The 25,095-nt window shown below is 32.5% G+C and overlaps 3 protein-coding genes across 3 annotated transcripts; 2 read left to right on the forward strand and 1 right to left on the reverse strand.

Annotated features, from left to right (window-relative positions):
• The first annotated feature begins 1,187 nt into the window (after nucleotides 1-1,187).
• LOC111377654 (40S ribosomal protein S27-2) lies at nucleotides 1,188-2,074 on the forward strand. Its single transcript, XM_023000778.1, has 4 exons — nucleotides 1,188-1,323; nucleotides 1,410-1,511; nucleotides 1,606-1,634; nucleotides 1,728-2,074. The coding sequence occupies exons 1-4, from the start codon at nucleotides 1,321-1,323 to the stop codon at nucleotides 1,852-1,854; spliced, it is 261 nt and encodes an 86-aa protein (XP_022856546.1). The 5' UTR covers nucleotides 1,188-1,320; the 3' UTR covers nucleotides 1,855-2,074.
• A 2,951-nt stretch (nucleotides 2,075-5,025) lies between these two features.
• LOC111377655 (clavaminate synthase-like protein At3g21360) lies at nucleotides 5,026-7,996 on the forward strand. The gene is made up of 3 exons (XM_023000779.1): nucleotides 5,026-5,458; nucleotides 6,751-7,004; nucleotides 7,474-7,996. The coding sequence occupies exons 1-3, from the start codon at nucleotides 5,096-5,098 to the stop codon at nucleotides 7,832-7,834; spliced, it is 978 nt and encodes a 325-aa protein (XP_022856547.1). The 5' UTR covers nucleotides 5,026-5,095; the 3' UTR covers nucleotides 7,835-7,996.
• A 2,649-nt stretch (nucleotides 7,997-10,645) lies between these two features.
• On the reverse strand, nucleotides 10,646-14,814 carry LOC111377656 (lysM domain receptor-like kinase 3). The gene is made up of 11 exons (XM_023000780.1): nucleotides 13,976-14,814; nucleotides 13,274-13,351; nucleotides 12,800-13,087; nucleotides 12,541-12,686; nucleotides 12,376-12,465; nucleotides 12,161-12,266; nucleotides 11,791-11,942; nucleotides 11,520-11,617; nucleotides 11,311-11,437; nucleotides 11,093-11,200; nucleotides 10,646-11,014 (listed from the first exon to the last, which is right to left on the reverse strand). The coding sequence occupies exons 1-11, from the start codon at nucleotides 14,685-14,687 to the stop codon at nucleotides 10,850-10,852; spliced, it is 2,070 nt and encodes a 689-aa protein (XP_022856548.1). The 5' UTR covers nucleotides 14,688-14,814; the 3' UTR covers nucleotides 10,646-10,849.
• Between the last annotated feature and the right edge of the window lie 10,281 nt (nucleotides 14,815-25,095).

The following is a 25,095-nucleotide window of genomic DNA, read 5'->3' on the forward strand; positions in this document are numbered from 1 at the left end:
ATTTTATAGATGATTGTGTAGTTGAAAATAGGAGAGAAAAAATTGAAATGTAATAGAATGAAAATTGATGGGGACCAATCGGGGGCTTAGTTTTTCACCTGATTTTGTTAAAAAAAAAAAAGTTTTATACCTTATGTTTGAATTTGAAAGTTTAATGGTAGGATTTTGTGTAATTTTCCTAAGAAGTTTGAATAGGAGAGAAAAAATTGAAATGTAATAGAATGAAAATTAATGGGGACCAATCGGGGGCCTAGTTTTTCACCTGATTTTGTTAAAAAAAAAAAAAAAAGTTTTAGGGGGGTGTATTCAATTGAAATTTTTAAAGACATTTGGAGACTTTTTTAAGTGGGTGACTTTTGTGGACTTTGTGAAATTTTAAGTAATTTTTATGGATTTGGTAGGAATTAGTAAAAGTTTTTCCTGGATTTGTGGAGACTTTTACTAAAGACTTTTGAGGATTTTTTTTTTTTAAAGGAAATATGCTTTTCATAGTGTTAAATGTGAGATATCGAGAAATATTTATGAGAATTCACAACATTCACTTAAAAATGAATCTTTGAAATTAGAGGGAGAGATAGAGATCAATTAGTGAAAATTTACCATAACCTGATTTGAAGAAAACTCATAGCAAAGATTCAAAGAAATACCTAATTGGAAGAGATAGAGGAAAAACTTAGAGAGAAATAAGAATAGCAAACTCTTTTTAGAAATCTCTCTATGGATGAGAGATTTTGGGAGAAAAATCCTATTTATATTTTCTATTAAAAAGTCTCTGAAAGTCTAAAAAATTTTAAATTTCTTGAAAGTCCCTCTAAATTGAATACCTCAAAACTTGTAGAGACTTCTAAAAAGTTTCAATTGAATACCCCGTAACTTCTGGAGACTTTTTAAAAGTCTATTAAAGTCTCTATTGAATACACCCAAACTTTTAGAGAGTCTCTAAAAGTTTCAATTGAATACACCCAAATTTTTTAAATCTCTAAAAGTTTTTAAAAGTCTCAATTAAATACACTCCCCTTATACCTTATGTTTGAATTTGAATGTTTAATGGTAGGATTTTGTGTAATTTTCCTAAGAAGTTTGAAGGTGTGAAGCTAAGTCGGTGAATCGACTAAAAGGAATTCATGCCCTGGAAATCTCGTCACATCTAAATGGAAGGCTGAGATTTGACTCATTAAAATCTAACGGCTTACAGCAATTAGCTATATCACGTATAAAAGTGAAAAACCCTAGGGCTCCTCAATTACACCCTTGCTTCGGCGCTCGATCGATCTCCTGTACAGGACTTTCTGCATCTGCTCCATTCTCATCAATTCCAAGATGGTGGGGTTACATGGAGATGTGATTACTTTAACAAAATTTGTTTCGATTCTGTGTATAATTAACTATAAATTAATTTGTGGTTAAAGGTTCTTCCAAACGATGTTGATTTGCTGAATCCACCGGCTGAGCTTGAGAAGAGAAAGCATAAGCTCAAGCGTCTCGTTCAGTCTCCCAACTCATTCTTCATGGTATGCTTACCTCTCTAATTAATTTTCATTTTTTAAGCTATTCTCTCTCTTTTTACGCCCTGTTTCTTTTATTTATTTGTTTTTTTTATTGTAGGATGTCAAGTGTCAAGGTTGCTTTAATATGTAAGTGTTTTATGTTTTCTAAATCAAGTCCAGTTTTTATTCTTCTAGGCAGAGATAATTGTTTTTTATATGTATTTGTGTGTCTATTTGCAGAACCACCGTGTTCAGCCACTCGCAAACGGTGGTGGTGTGTGGGAATTGCCAGACCGTGCTGTGTCAGCCAACTGGTGGTCGTGCCCGGCTTACAGAAGGCTGCTCATTCAGGAGAAAGGGTGACTGATTTGTTAGTATTTGTGATACACTCCCTGTTTGCATTCTTGGATTGGTCTAAAGATAGAACCAGAGTTTGGTTTTTGAGGGCAGGGTTTTGTTTTAATTAATATGTTTTCTTGTTAAGAATTATGGAGTGAATTTCGAAAGCGACATTCATGATATTCTTCAATGTTGAGATGCAGTATTACTCAGTATCTAAGTATTGTTTGTTTGGTTATCTTTATTTACCAAGGTTGAGATGTGGGATATTATGATATAATTCTTGCTTATTTTTTTATCCATGTATAAGTATTGGCAGTGTGGTTATTCAGGCATTGTGTGGATATAATGTTAATTTTCCTTGGAGTCTTGACTCTTGTCACAAAATGAACTTCCAATCCTGAGCTTTGATTCAATATGAAAACTCTTAAGAGTTTATGTTTGTGGTGCGCTACATGTAAAATGTTTTGTAGTTGATTTTAATGTAGCAATAGCAATAGCAATAGCATTACAGGATATTGATAATATGACGGTTGAGGTTAAGATGTTCTTGAAAATAGCTGAAATTGTGTTTAGAAAAAGAAAAAAAAAATGATGTTTGTTGTGTTGAATGTATGCAGGTCCAGTGTTCTAATGATGAGAATGGTCGATTTCAAACTAAAAAGTCCATTCTTGGAGAAACTGATTAAAATGAAAGTTGATTTAGAGTTTCTTGGAGTTTTTGATTAACTATAATTTGATATATAGTTTTGATATTTTAGAAATTCATGAAACGAGAATCTAATTTTCGATTTAGACGGTATTTAATGGTTATGCTTGCAATTACATAGATTTTCATCTTCTATGTTCTCATCTTATGTCTCCTCTCTGTCTTATTTGGGCTTCCGTTCTCTTCCCGTCAGGTTGGTAACATATTTATGTGATATACATGGGATAAGATCATAAGAAGTTGCTCTTGATATGATAAAAATACTTGATTTTATTCTGAAAAATTTAATCTCTTGGCATTTACATCATCTGGTCTGGATGAGATGTTGTTAGACATTGGAGTGCCCGAAAACGAAGACGAGTCACAGCTTTGAAAGGTATTTAGTTATTTGGTCGAGTAGATTTTATCGACTTGCTCTAGCTTATGAAACAGACATGGCCTTCTTGTATGACGTGACAGATCACATATTTCCGATAGAGACTACGCAAATCTTGTTCACCTAAAAGCACTCTAAGTCTTGTATGGCTATACCCAAAAAATTCAGTGTCGAAAGTCTTTAGCCACCCGCTCCTCGTTGTTCAGTAGTGGTGGTGGGTCTTATTTTAGAATTTTGGTAGGTGCCGGAGTGCACAGAATTGATCAGGATCTCTCAACATATTCTGGTTTGGTTCAAATGTCGTATTGCAAATGACGGGATTCCTAAAACTGAAATTTCTTTCTCTTGCAGTGTGTTTTGGGGCTTTTCCCAGCTCTCTTCTCGATTCTTCTGTGACTTTCTTCTCGTGTAGTAGAAATGGGGAAATTGAATCCTTCTCATATTGCACTTTTAGTAGTGTTTCGTCAAAAATGAAAGTAACGATAGGGTTATCTGATATTTTCTTTTTTTCAATAGCTTAAAAAAAAATAAAAATGGTTTGAATCCCAACCTTGAGGGCCGTCACGGTCTCGTCCCTAAAGCTTTGTGAGGGAGGTAAATCGCTAGATGTGTCCCAGCAGGTCGGGGAATAAGAAATGTCTCTACACTGCGCCTACAAAGAGTTCAATTCCATGTCTCAGGGATTGAATTTCTACACTGCGGTTGGCAGTAAGGTGTGAGATAATTTCAATCATATCCTTTGTACTACTGGGTTATGTCTCGGAGGGCCTTTTTTTCAATAACTTTGTTATACACTCGATGGTTATTTTACAACTTTAGATTCTTGTTAAATTTTTGGATGAAAATTGTCTGGGAATTGTTAATTTCGACCTAGATTTTTTGTAACACTCGAATTTGTTGAGTTATTTTCTGTTTTCTTTGTTCTGAATTTTTTTTCCTTCTTCCATTTTTCAGGGCGATTCGATGTTTTATGTGCAACAATATTTTGTTCTTTTCGATTTTTTTTAGGTCAATTTCTGAGGACTGTTCTTTTCATTGTAATAGAACAAACGGGTGTGAGAAAAAAGCTATTGCAATAATAGAAGATCTGGCCGATTTTTTATATCGTCAACCCGAAATTGAAAAAAAAATAAATTGAGGATTCCAAGGAGAATGCTCGGTTTCCGAGCACATCCCAGTCGGGGGGAAATGTCGTGATGTCCATAATAATTCAAGAAAGAGGCAATCAGTTCCAAGAGAAAGGCTAAAGTAATCCAAACTAAAGATTTCAATACAAGCCTATCCCTTTCAATAGTTTGGGGGTTTTTTGAATTCCTATTTTTGGATATTATCATATTAAAGTAGATTAATTGAGTGAAGATTGGATTATAAAATAGGGGATCAAAAGTGAATCTAATAAGATACGAGAGATGAATCCAATCATGGTTGATATCACAATAGTCATGTCCTCGAGAAAATTTTTTGTACTCATCATTGGCTAAAGCAAAATTTTGTAACGTACTAGGGTATCCCATTAGTAAGCCGGTTCGGGTTGATAAGTATGAAAATTCAATTGTTTATAACAGGGTGATGATTGGTGTACAGATTAAGGGTTTATAGAACTTTTACCAACACCTCACATAGGAGGGTGGGGGAGGAAAGGGGGTTAATTTTTTAACATTATTTATTCACGTGAAACCCATATCGGTATGAGAGTTTGTACACATTGTGTAAGAAAAAAAAATTCTTAATTGTTTATAATATTACTTAATTGACATGAACCTATCATTGAGTCCTTAAAGTGTGTAATAATAATTGGATCATGCTACATGTACTTACACTTTTGTACAAAAAGTTTTACTTACACTCATAATAGGGGTGGGGACCACACAGTCGGCATTTTTGAATTCATGTGGGGTCCGCATTTTTTATGAGTGTGTGTAACCCATTTTATCAAAGTTTGTAAGTATATATATATTAATCCATAATAATTAATTAATACTTGGCAAGGAGCCATCCGTTCGTAGGGAGCTGAGGACGAAAAGGCGTCCAAGTTATAACAAATCAAGACGTACCCAGGCATAATGAAGAAAAATCAAAGTGATTGAACATTTTGCTTTGTCAGATAATCCCAATAAATAATCCAACGAAACACTGTAATATAAGAAGAAGAAGATAAGTGTAACAAATCTTAATCAAATAAAAATGGCTCAAAATTTCTTTACAGAAATCAAAATTCCGCAGCAAAAAATCTTCAAAGGGCTTGTTTTCCCCAAAATATTATCTCCCAACGCAAGAAATTCAGTAGAATTTCACAGTTTAACTGACGCCATTAAAGATCAGAAGTCATGGCTGGATTCTGTTCTGCATCAACACGGGGCTATTCTTTTCAGGGGTTTTTCTGTATCCACTGCTGTTGGCTTCAACGACGTTGTTGAAGCGTTTGGGTACGAGGAACTGCCGTATGTGGGCGGTGCTGCTCCTAGGACTAACGTCGTTGGCCGGGTCTTCACTGCCAATGAGTCCCCGCCCGATCAGAAAATCCCTTTTCATCACGAGATGGCTCAGGTCTGTTTTGCTTAATATTGCTCTTGTAATTGGGATTACGGCCGAGAAATTATAATCTTGCTTGTGATTTGATGCTGTTTCTTCGTTCTGCCTATGCGTATGCTAGTGGGGTTACTCCATAATCTCATAATTCTTGAATTCTTACGTAGTATGTAGTTGAATTTTCACAATTAATGTATAAAATTTTGAGAATTTGGCTGCACTTAATCAACATCTGTAAACTTATCTGCAGTATTCATAAAATATCACAATTTTTTTTCCCAATTAAAGGCTCCTCCCGCTGTTTGTTCATTGATTGGTAGTGGTTGTAAATGCGTTGGAAAATAAATAATTTAAGTTTTAAATTTTCAAATTAATACTTTTAAATTTGTTGTTTCAATTTTAATATCAATTTAATGCAAAATTAAATTAATATTATTATAGTATAACATATATGTTAAATTGCTTAATTCTCGTAAGTGTGGGGGTTAAATTTATTTATACCCATAGTGTAACATACATGTAAAATAACTTAATTCTCATATATGTGGGGGGTTAAAATTAATTTATCCTTGTGAAAGGGGAATGATTTTCATTGAGATGAAAAAAAAAATAATATTAAAAGAAAGCTTGAGAACTAGAATATAATAACTTGAAGTATTATACTCTCTACACTTTTACAATATACTATTTTGGCAATTCGATAAGAAGCTCGTTCACTTATCTCCCTATGATCGTGTCCATAGAAGGAGAACCGGCTGTGAACCACATGAGTTTTATCTTGGAGTAGTGTAACGTCGAAAGTACACGCACGAAAGGGAGACAACACGACTTTAGAATAGCGTCATTGATGTGACTCCCTAAAACTTACATTTTAACCCTCTTCTTATTGTTGAATTATAATGTTTAAATTGTTATAATATTGTTGTGTTCATACAATTATTGAATTATGTTATTTATATTTTTTAGTTGATATGTTAATTTACGCACAAATCACCCAATTTTCCCAACACTATTTGATAGAATTTATTTCGCTTTGCTGTTTGCTCCGAGTTTCATGGTGGATTCCTACATGCTAGCTATGAGTTGTTAAATTGAAGGTATAGATATTCGGTCATAAGTTTTGATTTTAGGCATGGGTTATAGACACACACAGACTAATATTAATTATGTTCCAAAGATGTTTAGATAAATTTCACGATATATATTAGTTATAGAAGTAGTTTGTTTGAAGCCGTCTATTATCTATAGCCACTGAATTCATTGGGAAATTAGTTGGTAAAATTCGTGCATTGGTGATGACTCTGCAACAGGTTCCCGAATATCCTTCCAAACTGTTTTTCTTTTGTGAAGTGGAGCCTTTAAACGGGGGAGAAACTCCTATTGTTCTAAGTCATGTTGTATATGAGAGGATGAAAGAGAAGTACCCAGACTTTGTTCAAAACTTGGAAGAGCATGGATTAATATATACACGAGTTCTGGGAGAAGACGACGATCCTTCATCTCCCATTGGTCGTGGGTGGAAATCGACATTTTTGACTAAAGAAAAGAGTGTGGCCGAGGAAAGGTTTGTAATCTTCATCTATTTGTCTTCTTAGAAATTGTTCAATTTTTGTGACTTGTACTTTTGCAGTGTTCAGCTTAGTTTCAGTAAAAGCCTTTCCGATGGTAAAACCTGTTGGAATTTTCGTGTTACTTCAGCAAAAGACATGCACTAAACATTTCGATCTAGTTTTTCTCATTTTCTTGATTACATTATCCTGTGCACGAAGAGTGTGTCTGTTCGCTAACTTTAGAAACGGATTCGGACAGCTATAGGTGACTAAGGGCCTGTTTGGCTGGCTTTTGCTTTTTTAGAAGAGTTTCATGAGAAAGCTATATTGTGACAGCTTCTTCTAAAAGCTCTTCTAACACGGCAAAGCACTTTCCCAAGTAGATTTTGGCTTTCCAAAAGCCTTGCCAAACAGACATTAAATTCTCAACATGTTTTACTTGGAAACAGTCAAATAATTGAAGATTAATTTGACTTTTATCAGGGCTGCTAAGTTAAACATGAAGCTGGAATGGACAGAAGACGGAGTGAAAACCATTATGGGCCCTATCCCGGCTATCAAATTCGACAAAACGAGGCAGCGCAAGATTTGGTTCAACAGCATGGTTGCTGCTTATACAGGCTGGGAAGATGCACGAAATGATCCGGTCAAGGCAGTCACGTTTGGGAATGGAAAACCATTACCATCTCATGTCATCTACGACTGTCTAAGAACCCTAGATGATGAAAGTGTTGCCATACCATGGCAGAAAGGTGATGTTTTGTTGATCGATAATTTGGCTGTTCTTCACTCTCGAAGGCCATTCGCTTCTCCTAGACGCGTCTTGGCTTCGCTTTGCAAGTAGAAGTTTTCTAGCTATACTTCGCTGAGTCTTTGTATCTAAATACAGCTTTTAAGTGGCATATGATACAGTGTGATAGAGGCATATCCTATTTAGTAGAAAACTTGTACTATGCAGTTTCAACTTACAAACTAGCGGGTTTTGAGTTTGAACCATCTCATTATTTTAAGAGTATCTTCAAGAGACTCTTTAAATATGATAAATAAAAAGTCAATCTTTAAAATCAGACTCTTTAAATTAAAATTTTAATTTTGAGAGTGAGTTTGGCTTTCCATAACTCACTCTCTATAACTAAATGCATTTAAAGTGTTTCAATTTTTTATGTAGAAATATAACAAAATAAATTAAAGAAAAGCCAGTTAATATAAATGATAGAAAGAAATAATAAATATTTTTAGGAGTAGTAAAATTAAATGTTAAATATGAAGAGTTTTTCAAAAAAATTTCAAAATTTTTTCAAAATTTTAACTCTCTAAATTTATAGATGTTTTTCAAATAATAGAACATACTCTTTAGAAATAGAGAGTTTTTTGAATATGTTGTAACGATTTTTAATTTCTCTATTATTGACCTATAACCCGATGGGTTCCAATTTTTTCCTGTTGAATGGGCCAGTCCGATCAAGTGCAGTTTCGATAACACTCGTATAGACACATGGAATGTAATTTCAAATGTATTATACTAGCGTTTTCGGGATTATATATATTTGATGTGCTTGTGAGAGGCATGTCGAGGACTTTTGATGTCCCCATGAGAGGTATATTTGAAGACACAATTTAAATTAATAAGTATTTCACCACCCTGAACATTAAACTTTTTGATGATGCAATCAAAGAAGCGACTTCGAGGTAAAATGGGAGTAAATTTAATTTTCATAAATTCATCTTATTATTGTTTGGTTCATTGATTTCTCATAATTGGAATCAGTAGAATCACAAGAAGTAATATCTTATCTCGAGGGCTCGTGACTAGGGCTGTCAATAGATTGGATTTTGATCCGAATCCGATGAAATTAATGGGAGATGGATTTAAGGTTTCAATCCGATAATTCGATTAAGATCCGAATTCGATAATCCGTTAACTAAATGGAGCAAATATGGGTATATGTCGATCCGATTCGATTTATTATAATAATATCATATGTTTTATATATTATATCATAATTTATTAAACATAATTTTTTCCATTTTGAAACTTATATTATGCTTTACGCATAATTTTCAAATAATAAATAATATTAGATAATAGTATAATATTTTTACTTGAAATATTCAAAGAGGTCTAATTTTTTATTAATTAAAATAAGATAAAAATAACTATAGTAATTTGTTTTATAACATCAAAAACTAATAATTAATATGTTCAAAAATAATTTACTTTGTTAAAATTGATATTGTTTTTTATTTTAATTTTGTTAAGGCCATGATTTTTAGTGAAAATAATTAAAATAAACTAGTAAACACTTAAAATTGACAATTGAGTAGTATCTCACATTGAAAGACCACTAAAACATTAGAAGAGAAGTACCCTTTAAAAATGTAGTATCCCACATTGAAAGATTATTAAAACATTCCAAGAGAAATCTTCTTTAAAACAAACTAAAGGAGCATCACTTGGATAAAAAATTGATTTGGGCCTTCTAGTATATTAGGTGAGCCCATCAAGATAGTTAAAATATTTTTTTTTTGGAAAAAATTGGTGGAAAAAAATTCGGATCAGATCCCCAATAACATAGCAAATAGTATATGGATTTAACAATCAAATATTCGTTGGATTATCGAATCAAATCGGATCGGATAATTTTTCTTAACGGATCGGATCGAATTTGGACAGATTCGCTCCATATCTGATCATTAACAGCCCTACTCGTGACAAGTGCAAGATAAATTTGTGTTAAAGAAAATTTAAAATCAAACTCTTTGATCAGTGAAATTACAATCCAATATAATTTTGGGTTGACATGAGATTACAATGGATAAATTATGAGTTAGAGTTTCTTCGTCACTTACTATCAAAATTTTGTATATATGTATGTGCTCATGAGGTGTATTGAAGACACTTTTTAAATTGATTAGCTTAATATCAACATGACGATTTAAATTTTTAGATAATGTAGTTCAAAGGTAAAATTAAGATGCCAAGTTGAGGGGTTGTGTGGCCAAACAAACATTGTGGCAATGGTAAGCCAACTTATAGCTTCAATGCCTCACAAGTTGCAATAGAAGTGCAACTTCAGTGCTTGCAATTTCTATTAGGATTTAATCAATTAATGGCCTCTAAACTTTCACCAACTTTTCTACTCACCAATTTTAAATGTTATTCAATAATCACACATCTTTCAATTAATTATCCATCCACCATCCATAAGAAAACAGTTCAAACTATTAACAAAAAGAGCTCACGTGACAAATCGGAATCCAATGTGATAATTCGACAGCGTGAAATTTATCGAAATCAGCCAAATCACAAAGCAAAACGTGATTTTTCTTCCATCTTAGAACACAGGTCTTTGTAAAATGAATGGAAAGTCACATTTTCTTGGGTGCGATTTTATTGACATGGACTGATTTCATGTCATCAATTTGCCACGTGAAACCGTTTACCATGTGAGATTATCTATCGACAATTGGAACCGTTCTATTTTCTTAACGGTTGGTGAATGGTAATTATTTGAAAGATGGGCGAGCATTGAGTAACCTTTTGAAACTAGTTTAGCGACTAGAAACCTAATGTATGTTTAGTGCTCGTTGTCGATTGAACCCATTCTATTACATCCAAAACTATTATGCAGAGAAAGCTGTGAAAGAGTAGCAATGTAGAAATGAACAACAAGAAGGATGTATAAATTCCCACTGAATCACCATGGTTAACCATTCTTGATGCTAGCTATACACACCACTATATCTATAAAAAGTAAGCATAGGAAGAAATGGTAAAATTGAAAGCTCTCGATACGGGTCAACCGAGCAAAGTGGAAATCGGGAATCTAAAAGCAACTCTAAACGAGGCCTTAGTCACCTATCTTCCTTGAACTAGGCCGCTGAAGACTTGGCTGTTCCCAGCAAGAGTTGCTTCCCACTCGATGGATGATAATAGGATCTGTGAAAGCGAGATCACCACTTGCTTCATGTCTGGTCGTAAAATGGGATCATCATCTACACATTGCTTCGCCAACATAGCCATCTATACACACAACAATACACATCAATCCGAAGAACATCAAGATTGATCCAATAAAAGCAAGAATGCTGTGTATTTTACCTTATAAAGACAGTCATGGGGATACAAATCCATCAAATTAGGATCAATGTGATCATTCAAGCTTGACATACTCATAGAGTCGGGCGAGTTCCTCAGAGCAGCCACCATCTGAAACTTAGCCAGCATTAGGAGAACGCTTACCCTCAATTGATTTTAACTATCAGATGAAACCAATTTTATTTGGAGAAACTATCTTTTTATGGGATGATAGGACTTACAATGGATGCCAATGAACGACGTTCAGTACTTTTTATCATGGCCTCCTTTCCAGATATTATTTCGAAGAGCACAACGCCAAATGCATACACATCACTCTTATTTGTAGCCAGGCCATCCCTCAGGTATCTAAAGAAACCAGAGAGTGAAAGCAATAAGAAAAAACCCGAAACAAACTAGCTCGAGCCGAATCATTGATATTTTTACTTACTCTGGAGCTAGATACCCATACGTTCCAACAACTTTTGTAACTGAAGCTTCTCCATCGTTGGTTCTTGAAACTAGTTTTGTCAAACCAAAATCTGAAATCTATGGAAGTCAAATCAATCAGATGCAGTAATTGAACACGAATGCCACATTTTTAGGAAGGATTGATAGTACTAGATAGTATTAACGAAGAAAATGAAGTCAAAATCTTGTTTGGTATACCGTCCAATTTCATATACCAAACATGCAAAAAGAGCATAAATATGAAGAAAAACCTTTGCTCTAAAACTGGCATCGAGTAAAATATTGCTTGATTTGATATCACGATGCACATAATGGGGTTTGGTGTGCTCATGTATGTACTCCAGCCCTCTAGCGGCATCAAGTGCTATCTGAACCCTCATGATCCAAGAGAGTGATGTATGACCTATTTAAACACTAAGATTAGTAACACACAATCTGACCAAAACCCCAGTACCTAAAACCTAGAACCTCTTTTATTTACCTAAAAGAGATATAAATCAAGAATTGTCAACAGAATTGGGGAAATATCTCAAAGAACTGTTTCGAGTGAGAACTTGGATTTGAGACAATAAAAATCAAGCAGTTAACTGTCATCTAGCGAGGCATATAAGTGGATCTCACCTTTGTTTTGAGGATCGAGCAAATGGTTTCTAAGCGAACCCTTTTGAGCATACTCGTATATAAGAAAGAGTTCATCATCACTGGCAGCATATCCAATCAGTTCTACCTTTGACAAAATTAAACCATATAAAGTCAATATTCAATTTAAATGAAATCCGCCACCGTAGTTAAAAACATAGGAATTAGAGTGAATGTGAAATGCTGATCAGTATTACCAAATTTGTGTGATGAACTTTGCACAGAACTTTCATCTCTGCAATAAACTCTTTAGTTTTTGTAGCCGTCATTCTCTTGATCACAACTTCCTGAAATTTTACACTGTTCAGAATAACATTGAGGCACACAACAAATCTGTAGAAACAAACTCGAGAGTTGTAAACCTGGTCGCGGAGCAGGCTATAATACACTGAACCATACTTTCCATTGCCCAAAAGATTTGAATCGGAAAAATCATCTGTTGAAGACAGAATTTCGTCGTAAGCAAAAACCACAGGTTTCTCTACATCAAAGACGTCAGTCCCAATAACTGCAGCAAACAAGAGAAACAAATCAAAATCTCAGGTCTGCAACTTAAAATGATGTTAATCTTCACGTTATACAGAATGTAAAACGAAATGCTCATAAAATTGAAGTTTGAACCTGAAGGAATGTTCATCTGACGGTTGCTAGATTCTCCATTTTGCTGCTTCAATTCGCCGGACTTGCAACAAATGTACCTTCCTGAAGCACAGCAGAAACTAGTGTTTCGTAGAATACGAAACTTAGGAAAAAAATTCTCATCAGATTCTTTGATTTGGCTTCTCGGGGGTCCACCAAAACAGCCCGATGATCTCAAAATAAAAACAAGTACAACTATGACGATCAGAGTCAGACCAACAACCAAACTTCCAATGATCCACCAATAATGTAAGTGAGGCTTGTGACTTACTGAAAAGACAAGAAATAAATATTACAACATGTCATTTTAAATCATTTCTTACTTTAATATGTACAGCTTAAAAAAAGAGTTAGCATGACATTCACGGAGAATTTATTCCTCTAAACAAATTGTATCCACTAGGCAAAGCAATTGCTATGAATCTAAAGGAATGTCCATGTGTAAAAGTTACATACCAACAAAGTTATCAATGGAGGGAGCTGGAACAGGAGCTGGAGAGGTATCGTTCTCTAAGGGATAAGGCTCACCAGGAACTGAAGCATAATAGATAAACCAAAAACAAAAATACATCAAAGCCTCGTTCAAATCTTAAGTCATGTCTATAGATTACAGTGCAGAGTGCCTAGTAAAATTGAAGGATTTTTACTATAAAGATATACAATTTTGGTATCATGTACTCTCAAGTGGTCGGTTCCAAATAACATATTATTACACCGTTGATCAGGACAATAGCAGGTTCATTGATAAACAACCATATATTAGCCTGCATATATTTGTAACAGAGGTGATTCTTTCTATTTGATTGGGAACCGAAAGGACACAATTCGGGCAACAAAATTCAATTGTACTTCTCACAAAATTGTATTGTTCGATTTCAAAAGAGAAAATGTCACGAATACTTGCTCCAATTGATCGTTTCCATTTGTGCCAACAATTAAACAACGTAAACTACTTAACCAAACTCTAAACCCAAACGGCAGTCCCACTATCACTATCCCAAGCCTAATCAACCAACAAAAGGCAAATTCAGTACCAAAAATCATCATAGAGAAAAATCCAATATCAAATGATTAAGCCCATAATCCTATAATAAGCAAAAGATCATCATAATTAAATTTAAAAAATAAAAACAAAAAATTGAACTGCCAAAATCATACCTGAATTCAATGGTATGTAGTAGAGTGCCCCAATAGTGACATTATCAGGATTAGTAATCCCATTAACAGTCTCAATTCTATCCATACTAACCCCAAATCTACTGGCTAAGGACTCTATACTATCCCCATCTCTCATCACATAACTCATCAAATAATTCCACAGTCCACTTGAACACCCACACATAAGCTTCAAAGACACTACAGCACCCTTTCTTGCCTCCCGCGTAACATTCGACGAAAAATAGGCCAACCCATCATAAGCCCTCATCACCATATCATACACAGAACCATTGTTTTCTCTTACAGTAAAAGTAGTACTGGTTAAGTACTTGTTCAAATCTGAAGAACAAGAACAATTCTTTTTAATGAAAATATAGTTCCTTCCATTGCCTTCAATTGTTATGTCCTGTGGCAATACATCAAACATGCTTTGGATCACTTGAAGAGTCTGCTCCGCCGTGGGCTTGAAAGCTATAAAAGAAGTGCACAGCCTTGTGGTGTCTGTACAGTTGAGTGGAGTAGTAGGATTTGCAGCTGATGAAGAGAAAATGAGTGAACATACCGATAAAAAGATCAAGATTTGTTCTCCAATATGATCCATTGTTTCAAAACAAAACCTTGATGAAGAAAGATTGAATCTTGATGAAATAATTACATGAAAATTGGAGAGATATTTTGATGAGAATGGGGAGGGAGAGTGGACAGAGGACATAGAATTTCTGGAATGTGGGATTTGTTTGTTTTTTCTGCTAAGAAAAGGAAACAGAGTGAATACTAGTAGTCTAGTACTGTCTGTTAACTGCAAAAGACTGGACAGTGAAAAAATGAGAAAGAGAGGAGAGAGTCACTTCTTTTTGTTTTTTCATTTCAATTATTTGTTAGCTATCAGTCACCTTAAGATTGTTCAACTGATACCAAACTCTTTTACTTTTATCAATAATCCGCATTTCGACTTTCTACTAATAAAAAATTATATTTGACTAAGAGGTGTTTAGAAGATGTTTTTATGTAAAAATATATTTTTGAATAGTAAATTGATGAAAAATGTGTGATTGAAAAATAAGAAATTTTTTTTATTTACTTGTAATATTATATTAATAAAGAATATGTGATTAAAAAGAAAAGAGAGAAAAATACATTTTCAAAAAAATGGTACCAAACTGGGTCTAAATACATAATCACTAGCATTCTTCTACAGTTTCTTCGTTGAGAATAAATTATTATAAGGGTTAAAAAAATAAAATAAAATAATTAATTTTGTGGGTTGGCAATCTTGCAATGAAGGCTGGCTGAATTGGGAAAAGAGAAGCACAATTTGCAAGAAAAGGAAAGAGAACAGTTGGGGTTGGGTCCTACACTTCAGGCGACTTTATCTCTTAAAAAACTAGCCGAAGATTTCACGGTAAAATGAAAGTTCCGGCTCGGATTGACATTATTTGTTAAAGCGTTGACTGAGTCGTCATAAACAAATCTAAGCAAACCAGAGCTGACACGCAAGTTGACCAGGATATCCTGCGGTTCGGACCACGTTAAGAAACTATTAAAGAAGGAAAATGCTGAAGTGCCCAAATTTTGATGATCGTGAACCCCGCGTGAATAAAATAATGCCCAACTCTCAAGGTGTGAGTGTTCGATCATCCCGTATGTCAACAATTATATTTATGTAGCATGGTTCATAAAAGAACTCTAGTGTACGAATGACAATGAGACGGGGTGAGGGTAGGCATTTTGCCATTTTTCCATCTCGTTACCCGTTTAAGGTGGGTCGGGAGCGAGTTGAGCGGGGTGCGATGAGGCCAGTTTACATACCCCTTATTTTTTTAATTAAAAAAGTTTTTGATAATTCATTTTAATGTCTTTGTTCATTTAAGTAAGTCAATAATATAGTTATTAAATTTTTTAATAAATTTATTTTTAAAAGTTAAATTATTCAAATATAGTTGGTAAATTAACGTTTTTAATTGTTTATCATATTTTTTTGATAATCTTAATTGTCATATTCTGTTAGAATTAATGAAATTTTGTAAAGTTTTTCTATTTATGGCATGTTTGAGTTCCATTATTTTTTAATAATGCATTTTAGGAAGTGATAGAAAATGTGTGATTCAAAAATAAGGAAATTTTTTGAATTTACATGTAATATTATTTTATTAAAAATGTGTGGTTGAAAAAAATGTATTTTAAAAAGAATGGGAATTAAATAAAACTTAAAGTATTGAATTCTTCAAAAAAAAATTAAACGGGGCAGGGGCGAGGGGGGTCCGTGTTACCCGTAATTGCCTCAAGGTGGAATTTCTTGCTCTCTACCCGACCCAATTACCCGATTAAATGGGTAATCTCCGTTCCAAACCTACGGGTATAAGGTTTAATGGATATTTTTACCATCATATAGTGATTGCACTTGGCTTTTGATTTGACTCAGACGAAAGGTGCAGGCGCACTGGGATCGAGATGTAGAGAATAAAATCTCGTTTTTACAAACAAAATTTCAGTACTTATTTTTGGGTTTGATAGGTAGGCCCGCACGTGACTGGAGACAGCTATCAAAATGGACTGTCCTGCAAGGCGACTACGTAAAGCTAAAGGCAACTGTATAACTTTATTTACAAATTGACAGCATGTTTTAGCTCCATTGTAACAATACATTTTGATTGATAAATAAGGTATAATTAAAAAAATAAATAAATAATGAATTTATGTATTATATTTTGGAGAGTACGTGGTTGAAAATAAAATATAAAAAAAATATTTTAAAAATAATGAAGATCAAACAAGGGCTGACTTTCGTTTTATCTGTAACTCATTTTATTCTCCACCTAACTAATTAATAGGTGAATAATATTAAAATTGTTGATGGTTGGCCATTTGTCTGGCTCGATCAAACAAAAGGTTCCGACCTATGATGACCAACCAATGTAAGGTCAAGTCGTCGTTGACTGAGCTATGAGTGATGATCATGATTTGAACTATAATCACAAATGAACAATTTGATCGTTCTTGATATAATATTGCCAAAGATTGTATTTTGTCTTCATTGAAGAATGCTAGAATCATGATAAATCTAGTAAGTTGGAATATTTAGATAATAATAATAATAATAATAAATACATCATTTTTTTTTCATGCTACTGTGATTAGAGCTAAATTTAATTCTCATCAAAACTTAGTATTCCGTCTTAGAAGGTATTAAAAGGTAAAGTCTAATTGCTTATGTGTTGTTTATGTCTTCATCTTTCTCCGACGAGGGAGTTTAAGAATAAATTTCATCTATGTTTATTGGACTTTCTAGAAAATCTCAACTAGGTCACTAAACTTTAATTTAATTCCAATTGAAACATCGTCACATGTACCTCCGAAATTGATTAAAATTTTAATAAGCAGTCATATAGCAACAAATCTTCCACATAATAGTTATGCAGCTATACAACACATTATAAAAAGTGTCACAATAAAACAGACACTCATTTTAACCTTTTAACCTAAAAGATATTGTTAATAATGATGGCATATAAAATAATAAAACGACAGCAAATAATTACAAACACATGATGAACATTATTTAGGACAAGACATTTACATGTGGGATTAGGTTTGTATGATGTAAGATTAAATATTAATAAAAATAAGGAATCCTGTTCTCTTTGTTAATAATAATCCAGACTGGATTTATCGCACTGAATATACTAAAGGCAGAATAAGAATAATAATGCTGAAGGAAAAAATGGCAGCAGCCTATGATTGAGTATTTTTATGATTTTTTTTTCATTCTCCAATGAAAAGTTGCCAAATGGAATCTGAAAATGCTTTTCTGTCATTAACTCAAGCCATATAGCATGATTCACAGAATAATGTTAAAAGGCTAAACCCTAACTTTAAGGGTCCCCCACCATCCCTATTCTGAAGTATCGTGAGGGAGATAAATCGCAGGTTATGCCTCCAAGGGTACAGGATGGAAAGCTGTTTGTACACTTACACTTACTCAAGAGTCAAATCCATATTTCAGGATTCGAACCCTTAACGCAACAGTCTCAAGCAAAGTTGGATTTCTCCACCCTTCCCTTTTATCACTTGGAGATGTGCCCTGGGGGCGATTCACAGAATAATGTTACTTGAGCTTTTGATTTTGTCTAGTACACTACTTGGCCATTGAATTAAAAATAATGTTATTTACAGTCGTTCACTATGGCAGTCCTCCTACGTGACATACGCATAATATGGGATTATTTGATATAGAAGTCAATAAAAAATACCACCACATTAATACATCAATTAATTACCTGTCATGTGTATTCCACGTTGGACTGCTGTAATGAATTATTATGAATAACATTACTCTTGAATTAATAAGGATTTTCTGCCCATTAACTGCTAAATTAATTTTGTGACATTAATGGAGATTTAATGTCATTGATCTTTTGAGTAGTATTATTCGCTCACGTGAATTACACAAATTGCATGTGCTAATAATTGAGGTTCATTAAACATTGTGCAAATGAAATCTCCCGTATATTCCTCACAATTTCTATTTTATGAAATTATTTTTTATTTTCGGTTTGGATTGATAAGTAAAAAAATTGAAATGAAATATTTTCACCTGCGTCAGGTGAAAACTTTGATAAAAAATATGACCGTTTATGTTATTGAAGACCAATAACATTAAAATACAGGTAAAAACGGAAGGAGACTAATTTTAGATTCTTGAAAAAAAAGATTGGATAATGCTTAGTTGGTTTAATTAAACTTGTGTCAATCATAATTCACACGCCAGTAAGATATAAAAGTGTTGAAATAAATTAACACAAGAGAGTGCTACAGAGCACAAAATCTACAGTTTAGTGCCATTCCAGCCAATTGGCCTAGTCATTTGAAATATGAATTGATGTCTAGTGGCAGGTTTACAAATGGACAACTTACAAAAATATCCTTAAAATTAGAGATATTTGAAAGATTATATGAAAAATATTCTGAAAGTAAAAAAAACTGTGTAAAATTAAATGTAACTTTTTAAATTAAGCCATTGTTTGAGATCTATTTTTCTATCAAAATACATTTTTCAACAGTGATTTGACCTAACTTTAACCACACATTTTTTAATAATTGAGATCTATTTTTCTATCAAAATACATTTTTCAACAGTGATTTGACCTAACTTTAACCACACATTTTTTAATAAAATAATATTAAACGCAAATGCAAAACTTTTTCTTTTATTTTTAAACACACATTTTTTATCAATATACTATTCAAAAATATATTTTGTGACAAGAATGGGGCTCAAATAAGGACTAAATGTCACTTTTTATTAAAAAAAAGACATATAGCCCTTGTTTGACCCCTATTAATTTTTATTCCATTATATTTCATTTTTTTCTCCTATTTTCAACCACACAATCTTTCATAAAATAATATTACACGTAAATCAAAAACTTTTCTTTCTTTTTCAACCACTCATTTTACGAAAAAATAATATTCTACTCATTAATTTTTCACGTAATGGGGGCCAAACAAGGGCATAATGTCACTTTTATTAAAAAGTAATATTCATTGCTCAAAAAATTGATAGAAATTTTAAGAACATGACAAAAAAATGATAAAAATTCAAAAAAGTGATTAGAGCATTAAAAAAGTCACAAAATTTAAAAAGTGACACAAATTTTTTTTAAAAAATTGACAAACTATAAAAAAAAGTGACGGAAATTCAAAAAAGCGTGAGGAAAAATACTAAAAATGTAATAGAAATTAAAAAAAAATGACTGAAATAATATGATGGTAATTTTCTTGTTGGATATTAATATATATTTTATTCTGTTAAGACTTTTAATAGAAATTTAGAAATAACAACAGTTTTCAATTTATTTATTTATTTAATAAAAAATGAGATATGGGTAAAAATTATTTAATATCACACATTGACAGCATTCATAAAGGCAAACCAATCAAATGGAACCCTAGAAATTCATCGTTTACGATGCCACCTTTTTTGCCCCTATGATTTTTCTTACAATCATGTAGGATTAGGAATAAATATTTTTCTTTTTCAAAATAACATATACTCAAAAAAAGGAACAAATTCAATAAAGTGACACAAATTCAAAAAAACATGATAATTTTTTTTAAAAAAAAAAAGTGACGAAATTTTTTGAAATAAAATTGAAATAAAATGGCACTCCTTAAGCCCTTGTTTGATTTTCATTATTTTTAAAATGTATTTTTCTCTCTTATTTTTATCCACACATTCTTCAATAAAATAATATAATTTAAAATTTTTTCTCATTTTTTAACCACACATTCTCCACCAAATCACTATTACAAAATGCATTTTTGACAAATAATGAGAATCAAATAGGCCCTAAATCTTATCTCGTATGCATGTTGAATTAGTGACTCAGAAGCTAGAAATTCCAAATGTGTTCAAGTTCTATAAATAAAGCGATAAAAAGGTTAAAAAAAAAAATTGTACAAGAAATTCGAATTTTAAAAGTAATTTGAAAGAGAGATTATAAATATCAGAGAAATTAACCTAAGAACAAGAATAATTGGAAAATATAGTTGTAATTATATTGTTAAGTAACCCAAAATCTTAAATTAGTAATGGGCATAAACACATATCAAATCGACCTCAGCAAAAACAGAGTATAAAACCAAAACAAAGAGAGAAAAATGACTTTAATCTTGGCTCAAAGGGCAAATCAAAACCTGTAGTCTCAATGCCTTATGACAAATCTTGTCAAGGTAAACTAATTGTTTGAGGTAATTAACTAATTATGATAAGAAAAGGATAAAGAATGCTAAATATTAATTCTCTAATTTCTCATTGTGATCAAACTATTAATTCAATAGAAAGAAACTCCACTTCAATATTACAAAGAAAACTTCCAAACAAGAAGCAGGTCAAAAGTTTTTACCATTTTCAAATGTGGAAATTACACAAAATCATACTTTAAAAATACCACATTCTAAAATAGGGTGGAAAATTTTACTATTCAAAAATCAGAAAACCCTAATTTTCTCACTTATTCTCTCTCTCTCTCTCTCTCTCTCTCTCTCTCTCTCTCTCTAAGATTTAATATTGTAGTAATACATTACTAATTAAATCAATTCTTCCCCAAATCAATCATTCTCTCTTTCTCTCTCATTTCCCCATTTTTATTTTTCTCCAGCGACTGACAACTCACTCTGGCGACACTGTGACGATGAAGCCGTCATAGTGGAGTGAATGTCACCTCTAGCAACAACTACGCCTCTACGGGCTGATCTTAACAACGACATTGGGGGGGGGGGGGGGGGAAAACAACAGCAAGTGTTGCCCAAATCAACGATAGTATTGAACAATTGTGAGGAGTAGATACAGCAAGGAGCGTTGCACGAAGTAGATATAGTGAGAAGTAATGATGAGTGTCGTTACGCGACTGGTTTTGGGCTATGGGATTGTAGATGAGGATGAAGGTGGATAGATTTGTGTAGGAGTGGTTGCTAGCGGAGTCAGGAATATTGGTGGACTGGGGAGACATATAGCGGTTTTGTTAAAGGTATGTGGTGGTGGTTAGGCGAGATTTGAATGAGCAAGGGTTAGTTTCAGATTTGTTGGGTGTGGATGAATATGATTTTGCAAATGGTGGTGGTGCAGTAGTGTGGGTAGTGGTGGTGGTGTTTTTTTGGTTGTTGGATTTGTGGTGGTCATTTGTGTTTTGGTGGTCCAGTGAGATGGTGGCGATTTTGTTGCGATGGCGAGGTGGTGTAATCTTGGTTTATGCATTTATGTGTTGTGTGGTGGTCGTTGGTGGCGATGTGGTATGGTAGTGGCGATGGCGAAGTATGTTAGGGTGGGTGAGATCGTGGTGGTGGTGAAGTGGTGTTGTACTATGTTTGTGACCAATAAATTGGTTATTGGTTGAAAATTGTGACTGTGACTCACAATTGATTAAGTTATGATCGAAAAATTAATCGTGACCAATTAGTCCAATAATTTTCAATGAATAAATGAGTTGTGACAAATAAAAGTTTTAATTCTGTGCCTGATTAATAATCTGTGACTTATAAAAATTTTGATTCATAATTGAAAAATAATTTGTGACTTATAAAATTTTTGATTTGTGATCAAGAAAAAAGTTGTAACCAATAAATGATAAGTGTGACTAAAAATTAATTCGTAACTAATTAATTTTTTAATTTGTAACCAATGAACAAATTATGATCTAAAAAATTTTTAAATTTTGATCGTAAAATAATTTTCGACGTAAATTTTTTAATTTGTGATCAAAAAATAATAAGTGACTAATTAAATTATTAATTTGTGATCAAATTGTATAAATATGTGATCTAAATATATTTAATTAATAAATTAATTAATCAAAACATAAATAAATTTTAATAAAAATCTGATTTTTAAAGTTTAAAACTTGTCTTCTTAATTTTGAAAATACTATACTTAATAATATCTTACTTATGAAATTTTCCCTTTCCAAAATTTTCCCTTTCCAAATCCCATAAACCCAGATGAGCAAATGGAAATAAATTACTGAAATGAAAAAGTTAATAAGCAATGACCAACCAAAGCAGATTTGCCAAAATACAAGTTCTCGGTACCCTACTGGAAACAAGAAACGAAACAAAGCAATTAAACGTTCAAAACATGAATTAAAAAAAAACAAAATAATAATAATAATAATAATAATAATAATAATAATAATAAATTTCCTTGGTGCGTTATTATCAAAGAAAATGAAAAAAATAAAATAAAATAAAATGATTTGAGAACTTCTTTCAGAAATTTCCATGATAGTAGAAACAAATTCATGGAGAAATGAGAAAACTGAGATCACTATGCCAATAATTGACAAAAATTATCAATCATATTAATGTTTAAACTTCTTCTTCACATGGGTTAATCGGCTTCTTCTCGACGTGGGTTGGATTTTCTCTTTCTATCTCTTTGATCACTTTGAGGGCTTTGGACGGTTTTGGGGTTTGGTTAACGTATGGGCCTAATTTCTCTTTAGTCTTTACAAATCTAAGGGCGTGTTTGTTGGAGTAATCTAATTGATTGTTCTAAGGGCCTATTTTCTGTTATAGTAGTCTTAATGAATAGCCGATTATTTGATGACTTTTTCACATTCCGGTTTTACTATATAAAAACAGTATTTATGGTTAAAAAAATGTTGAAAAGTATATCATAAATATTTATTAAAAAGTAGGTGCATGGCATAATTTCATCTTTTACTTTGTTTTAGTGTATTAATCTAATTGATTGCTTTTTTAGAATGGTTGGGCTAATTTTCTCTTTACAAATCTGATGGGCCAATAAACCCATATTTGATATCAAAGCTCGGCTTGGCCCCAGAAGGTAAGCCGTATTTTAAGGGCCCATTTATTTGAAGGAACATCTTAGGTTTTTAGTTTAGGGGAACACTGAGAACATCTTACCATGAATAAAGTCAGATAGTCATGGTTAAAAAATAGGAAGGAGGAGATAGACTGATGTTACAGCAGATGGTTAAGTGTTTTTGTTTTAATTTTTCAAACTGTCCAATCGTTGGACGAGACGTGTCACCTCTGTTTTTGAGCCCATTTTTCACCTCGAATGTGTAACACAATTGTCTTAAAATGGATATGATTCTAGTGAAAATGTTTGGGTACGATCGTTAAGAAAACTTTTGGACTGATCAATTCGAGACTTTATAGCCTTACAGTTTGTTCTTCAATAATATATTGTTCCAAACTTATAACCGATTGATTCTACTTTTGTAAGCTGTAATTAGTTATTTATATCAATTAAGTGACGTGTTATTCATTTCCAATTTATCTAATAATAAAAGTTAAGATCATATCCATGACAGAAGAGTACAATAGTAGGTTGATTCTATTTTGCAGTAGGTAATTAAAAATTAATTAATTAAATATGGTATTATCAAACTTATAAACTAAGGGTTGTGTGCTCATATAGCCCCCGTTTGGTTCTAATTTTTTACAAAAAAAAAATAATAAATAAAAAAAATCAAAATTTTGATCGTTACTTAACATGGTCAGCCGTCATTTTTTACTTTTTTACTCACAGGTGGGATCCACTTTTCTCTTTAATGGTCAAAAAATTAATTCTCATAATCATTACCAAACAAGCCCATAGTATTGTTTTGTTGAGGTAAAATATAATTTCTTCATTTTATTGCATCTATTTAATATTGAACATGCGAATAAAAGTGACATGTGATCATTATATAAAGTAATATAGTGTGACACAACTTATATTTTGATGATAAATAAAAAGTTTGTGACCAATGTATGAGTTTTGACATCTTATATTGGAAGGTTGTGGTGTTGAGTAATTTACTATTCATGATTAAAACTTATCCCTATCTCAGAAATAGTTCAACGTAATACCAGTACACTTGAATTATATTGAACGAATTACACGTTGAGTTTAATTATACAACAAGAGTGAAGGGAATTATATTTCACTTAATATACGAATATTTCATTTGAAAGCCTGTTCGTTTTTGTGTGCATCTTTTCGTGAGTTAATAGTTTTTTGATTCATCAATATGTGAGATCAATTTGATTAATTAAATATCTTGGTGAGTTAGGAGCTCGAGAATTTGCGAAATAGAGAGTGAATTTTAACTATCATCGTGAAAGGTTGAGTGGCTGCTTAAGGTGTTTTTTTGTTAAACGATTATAAATATGAGTTCAGTATTCAGCAGCGGCTAAATTTCAACATCTATGATTCGTTCATGGGACATGCGAATAAATTGGAGACTTAAGTTAGTGAGAATAATTAGAATGAAAAAAAAGTCATTTGCACATGCAACTAATTATTGGATCTTGGACGGTGGTGAAATATATATAGGTATGCAAATGAATTGGATTTTGATCTGAATTCGATAAAATTAATGGGAGATATATTTAGACCTCAATCTGATAAGCCGATCAAGATCCGAATCTGATAGTCTATTAACTAATGGTTCAAATATGAATATAGATCAATCTGATCCGATTGAGTCGGTTAAATATTTTTATGGCATGTTATTTGTCATTAAAATAAATAACGGAGAAAACAAAGAAATTTAAAATAAAAAAATCATCAAATTCAGAACATAAAAAGAAAGAAAGTCAACCCACGTATA

Source organism: Olea europaea, unplaced genomic scaffold (genome assembly GCF_002742605.1).
Source record: "Olea europaea var. sylvestris unplaced genomic scaffold, O_europaea_v1 scaffold1701, whole genome shotgun sequence".
NCBI lineage: Eukaryota > Viridiplantae > Streptophyta > Magnoliopsida > Lamiales > Oleaceae > Olea > Olea europaea.

Coding starts and splice junctions, on each gene's coding strand:
- LOC111377654 (XM_023000778.1), top strand. Junction 1,512..1,605: donor CTCCCAACTCATTCTTCATG/GTATGCTTACCT, acceptor TTTTTATTGTAG/GATGTCAAGTGTCAAGGTTG. Junction 1,635..1,727: donor TGTCAAGGTTGCTTTAATAT/GTAAGTGTTTTA, acceptor GTCTATTTGCAG/AACCACCGTGTTCAGCCACT.
- LOC111377656 (XM_023000780.1), bottom strand. CDS start 14,687: ATGTCCTCTGTCCACTCTCCCTCCCCATTCTCATCAAAATATCTCTCC. Junction 12,267..12,375: donor AAGTTCATCACACAAATTTG/GTAATACTGATC, acceptor ATTTTGTCAAAG/GTAGAACTGATTGGATATGC. Junction 11,201..11,310: donor GTCGTTCATTGGCATCCATT/GTAAGTCCTATC, acceptor GCTAAGTTTCAG/ATGGTGGCTGCTCTGAGGAA.
- LOC111377655 (XM_023000779.1), top strand. CDS start 5,096: ATGGCTCAAAATTTCTTTACAGAAATCAAAATTCCGCAGCAAAAAATC. Junction 5,459..6,750: donor TTCATCACGAGATGGCTCAG/GTCTGTTTTGCT, acceptor ACTCTGCAACAG/GTTCCCGAATATCCTTCCAA. Junction 7,005..7,473: donor AAGAGTGTGGCCGAGGAAAG/GTTTGTAATCTT, acceptor GACTTTTATCAG/GGCTGCTAAGTTAAACATGA.